Raw genomic sequence first — 5409 nt, forward strand, 5'->3', positions numbered from 1 at the left:
CATCAAAAATACCCTAATTTAGTGGAGAATCATCTTAAAATCATGTGCTAACCATCCCCGTATAATTTTAACTTGCACAAAGTTTCATCATCTCCATTATGCAAGTGAGTACCAAGTTGTAGAAACTTTTACAGATTTATACCTCTTTTAATCACATTTCATAGGAACAATAGAGTGACGATTCTTGCAGTTCTACAAATACCATTAATTCATTCTTCTAGAGGCAAATCAATTCCTAATGAAGAATGATGCTTAAAATAATTGCTTTTCAGCTCTATAGTCATCTTTTTTCTTTACCTAGATACCAAATGTTAGTGTAAAGCAGAGCCTAGTACTTCATTTCCTATTCAACTAAAATGACAAGAAACAATAGCATAGAGGTAAAGATTGAAAACTTAATAGTCAGTTTTGTTCGTAATGAGTTACGAGTACACTTCAAGTAGTTCAGACTATCAGTTTATCAATCTTCATCATCATCATCAGAGCTTCCATCATCACTACTATAATCACTGCTATCATCATCTGGATCAAGAATATCGAGCTCAACATGTCGCACTTTAATTGACTCGGGTTGTCTATGCAACCCTGGAGGTGGAACAGGCCGTACGTTTTGCCCTTCCATCCTAGGTATAGGCAAGGACTCCAATGGAGGCAGTGGCACTGGGTCCCCAGGCTTCCATCCTGGTGGTGGCACCAGCAAGTCGGTTGGCAACTCCACTGGCATTCCGGGTTTCCAGCCCGATGGAACTGTAAAATTTGGAGGAAGCAAACCCTGAAGGGCTGCCAAATTGGCAAGTTGATTGGAAGCTGAAGGCTGCACAGGCGGTGGCTCGATCATCGCTTCAACAGTTTTCTCGTCAGTCTTGACGTTTTTAGGTAAACCAACATCGAGACCGGCAAAAGCATACAGCTGAGAAGCACGCATCTGCTCCTCCTGTGGAGCAGGGGGGAGTGCCCCACGAAGGGGTGCCTGTCCGGCACCAAATTCAGGAGGTGCAAAAGTAGTGTAACTAATCCGATGTGCATAGGACAAAATATCCGACAAATTCAACCGAGATGCAACTGTAGTGGTACATGAATCATCATCATCTTCCTCCACACCAGTATCCTCCAGTTTCAACCTCTTTGCCTTCCTATAACTAGAATAATCATCGACAAGAATATCAAGAACCCTTTCCGCCTCTTTAAGTTTATTGGCAAAAGCAAGCACAGCACCATCTTTAAACCTGATTTCCCTCGCAATCTTCTGCTTAGCATCTTGAAGATCTAGGATTTCTTGGAGCTGGCCGACAGCTTCGAAGAGTTGCGTTTGGAGGGATGCGAACAACGAGATCACTTCTTTAGAAGAAGCAGGGGTGGATTCAAGTGGAGACGGCGGCATTGATTGTATTTGTGAAGAGAGAAAAGAAGGGAGAGACCCTCGAAAAGCCGGAACCCAAAGGGCCCGATTCGGGGAAACTTCAAAGAGCTTGGAAGCTAAAGAAGCCATTTGGAGAAGAAGGGATTGAGCTCTGGGGAGTGGAGGGAGAAGCGAAAGGAGGGTTGAAGATATGGCGGAAACATGGGGGTTGGGTGTTTTTTGCTGGGATTGGGATTGGGGTTGAGAAGAAGGGTATTTGGGTGGAGTAGAGTTTTGAAGAGAAGGCGAATTAGGGTTTGCTAACCCTAATCTAGCTGGGGATTGAACGATTTGATGCTGCAGCATTCTCAATTCACTTGATTTTCTATTGAATCGCAGAGAAGAAAGAAATTACAGCTATGCGTTAATGACACGTAAAAAAAACTACTCGAAACCTAGAGACAGAATCGTACAAAAATAAGCGATTAAACAGCAGCTAAATCAGAAACTTTTCATTGATTTCAACGGAGTTGTAAATCTTACCAAGATAGCAAATCTGATTTCCCTTCACATAAGTTGATGAATTTTGACGAACCAATTGGTTGAAACCCAGTTCTTCCCTTTCACCTGTTTGCTTTGTTATTTTCGTACAAACGTGCGAAAAATTTACAATATAATCGAACTCAGATTTCAGGGTGAAGGAAGAAATAGTAAGGTGTAATTATGGTTTTGATCCTTCTTGTATGTTAAACATTAATATTTAGGTAATTCAGTGTGATTTATGTAGGGGTGAGTAAAACTCGATTCAACTAGAATTGAATTTGAATTATAATTTAATAAACTCGACTAAACTCGATTGATGTAGGGGTGAGTAAAACTCGATTCAACTCGAATTGACTTTGAATTGTAATTTCATAAACTCGACTAGACTCGAAAATTTTTTTAAATTCAAATTGAGTTGTAAAATAGAACTCAAATAACTTGAATAGTAAATGGAATAACTTGACATTTTTAATAACTATTTTAATACCCAAAATTTCTTTTAGTGACCAAACAGCATAAATGGAAAGTTTGGTAGGTAAAGTATAAATTTAAGAAAAATTTAGGGACTAAAATGATAATTTCTCAAGATAGATATTTTTATCTTGTAAATGAATAATTTACTTGCAAGAATGATGTTTTGGTGTTACTTAGATTTTTCATACGGATTTTGTGATAAAATTTATTATGTGTTAGTTCAGATTTTTGTTGGATAATTGGATCAAATCAAAATTTTAGGGTTTAACATGAATCATTGGATTTAAGTTGATTGTTCATGTTAAATCTAAGTCGTCTAATGAAAAATGACAAATTTGTAATTAAGGATTTTTGCAAGGGCAAAGTAGATAACTACGAACTCTTTGGATTCATCCTAGCATTTGGATGAAAATGTGAACATGTGGCTTGATAATGAGCATTAAATTTTAAAGGTTAAATGGTCATTTTGTAATAAAATGAAAATTTATTTTAATAAATAAATGTCATTCTTTTAAATTATGTATTGAAAGAAGAATTAAAAAACTTTGCTCATGTTTTCTGTTACTGTCGTGAACTCTATATATAAGAAAGGAAAGTTTTCATTTTATTTTTAAGCCTTTTTGTTAAAATTTTTGAGAAAGACATGAAATACAAAAGTGATATACATGAAATTCTTCATCATTTAGTATAATTTATTCATGATTCTCTCGTTTGTTTGTTTGGATTTAGAAGATGATGAATTTATGTTGAATTATGCGATGTAAGGCTTGATTATGAAGGATTAAGTGTTGTTTTATAATTTTTATGTTTGAAAAATAATGAAAACCATTGAAAATGATTTATGTTAGGTTTTGCCAAATAGGGATATTGTAATAACTCAAATATTGGGTCAATAGTTTTGAGTAAATCGTTTGGGCTTAAAGGATTATAGTAGGCCTTTATGAAACAATTGGGTTAAGTGTGGCATGGATTTAGACTTGGTTTGAACCTAGAAGATGATAAAAATGATACTTTTGGAACAAGGAAGGACCAAATAAGTAAATTACCCTTTTGTTTGAAATAAGGATGATTCTCTTTAACTAGGGTGAGGTCACAGTTGGAAGAACATAATGTAACAACATGAATTTTGAGTTTACCCGAGAGGTAAGTAGACCTGCAAAATTTATAATTCAAGTCGTTAGACTTAATTAGGTTGGACTTCGACCCAATTTGCCATAGAAATGAGATTTATGAATTATGGAAAGATGATGGAGGATCGATAGTGCAAACTTTCCATTTTTAAAAGATGGAGACTTTTATACCTTTCATCTTCATATTCTCTCAATTTCTTTAATTTCCTTTTCCATTTTTCTCTTCAAGTTCCATATAAAAGGTAAGATATTGGGTCAATTTTATGTTTCAAATTCGTCCACAATCCCTCTATCAACATCTTTTTAAGGATTTAAAGCTTGGGTTTTCATTTTTCCAAGAAAAAGAGGTGCTTTATCATTTAATCCAAGAGCAGAGTGATTTTTAGTTAAATGAGCTCTATTTCGGGATTCAATCATCAATGTAGTGTATTTCTAATCTTTTGGAGTATTGAGCTTTCATAAAATTCAAGAAATTTGCTAAGATTTGGTAGTTAAGCATTTTGGGGTTCACATTTAGTTCATTCCATAAATCATGAATTTGCTATAAAGTATGTGTTTTTATGACACCTTAATACCTTAAATAACTACCCACAATATTAGTATATGATTTAGAATCAAACCATAGCCTTTAGACTAATTTTTAGGTATTTTTAGCCTAAAATATCTATTTCAGGGTTTAAGTATTGATACTGGGATGAACAATATTGGTGTTAGATGAATTGGGGTAAAAATTAGGGATTTCAGGTAGGGAGTATCGATAATGTTAGGATAGTATCGATATTACCCCTATAGTATCGATACTAAGTCCCTATTTCAGCAACAGAATGCATTTTTGGTACTGGTACTCATAGGAGTATCGATACTTGGCCCTAGAGTATCGATACTATGAGTAGAGTATTGATACTACCCACATTGAATGATCAGATTTGATCCGATTAAGGTCCGTAAGAGATAGGGATGGTCCATAAGGATAAAACTTAGTTCATGAGGGACGTAAATGGCCAAAAGGCCCTAGCGACACTTGTAGGTTACAACCAATGTAATGACAACAGGCATAACACGTCCAAGTATCTTCAGTTGAACATGCAGTGGGCATCTATGGATAGAGGACCACTTCGTAGATTTATCAACAAGCGGTATGACTGAATAGTCATGTTTTAAAACAGTTGAGCCATTTACCATAAGAACGACAGAGAGGGTTGTACATATATTTATCCCTTTAATTTGAGGGCGAATTGTTGAGTTAATCGATCTACGGAATCGGCCAAGAGGGGGGTGAATTGGCAATTAAAAATTTCATGGAAGCTTTTGCAGAAAATTTAAAGTAATTGCACAGCGATTTACAGTGGTTCGACTTTCTCAACAAAGTCTACGTCCACTACCTTAGCTATCCACACTAAGGATTTTCCAACAAATTCACTAATTTGTTCTTTCTTTTGAGGCCAAAGAGATAACCTTACAAAATCCCTCAAGAGTATACCCCAACTCTTGAGAACACTCTTTTTCCCAAAGAGAAGATTACAAATTTGCAAACTTACAAGAAAACCTCACAAGGTAAGATGTTTGCACAATTCTAGAACAAAGAAAAGAACACTCAAGGATAAATACAATTGAGTACAAAAGTGTTCTTGAAAGCAAATGAATATTGGATGAAAAATAGGTTTGAAATACTCAAACTTGAGGTTTGATGCTTTCTCTCTTGATTCTAGTTGATTGATGTTTCTTGTTGTTGATCAATGGCTCCAGAACTTGTTTAAATACCCCTTGAATCAATTCTGAACGTTGGTGATAATTAGTGGGGATAATAGAGCCGTTTAAGTGTGAAAACAATTAATTTTTCTAGGTGGAGCGTCTCATGCATCGATGCATGATCAAGTATGCATCGGTGCATTCGTGTAAAATTCAAATATTTTGACCGTTGGA

General features: G+C 35.5%; 1 protein-coding gene across 3 annotated transcripts; it reads right to left on the reverse strand.

Annotated features, from left to right (window-relative positions):
- Positions 1 to 271: 271 nt before the first annotated feature.
- LOC120154804 (mediator of RNA polymerase II transcription subunit 4-like) lies at positions 272 to 2001 on the reverse strand. Of its 3 annotated transcripts, none has more exons than XM_039166456.1 (2): positions 1883 to 2001; positions 272 to 1715 (listed from the first exon to the last, which is right to left on the reverse strand). In XM_039166456.1, the coding sequence occupies exon 2, from the start codon at positions 1703 to 1705 to the stop codon at positions 461 to 463; it is 1245 nt and encodes a 414-aa protein (XP_039022387.1). In that variant the 5' UTR covers positions 1706 to 1715; positions 1883 to 2001; the 3' UTR covers positions 272 to 460. The 3 variants fall into 3 exon arrangements, with proteins under 3 accessions (XP_039022387.1, XP_039022390.1, XP_039022395.1); XM_039166459.1 differs by having other exon boundaries at positions 272 to 1724; positions 1883 to 1985; XM_039166464.1 differs by having other exon boundaries at positions 272 to 1696; positions 1883 to 1976.
- Positions 2002 to 5409: the final 3408 nt, after the last annotated feature.

This window comes from Hibiscus syriacus, unplaced genomic scaffold, assembly GCF_006381635.1.
Source record: "Hibiscus syriacus cultivar Baekdansim isolate YM2019G1 unplaced genomic scaffold, ASM638163v2 tig00002840_pilon, whole genome shotgun sequence".
NCBI classification, from domain to species: domain Eukaryota; kingdom Viridiplantae; phylum Streptophyta; class Magnoliopsida; order Malvales; family Malvaceae; genus Hibiscus; species Hibiscus syriacus.

Coding starts and splice junctions, on each gene's coding strand:
- LOC120154804 (XM_039166456.1), bottom strand. CDS start 1,705: ATGCTGCAGCATCAAATCGTTCAATCCCCAGCTAGATTAGGGTTAGCA.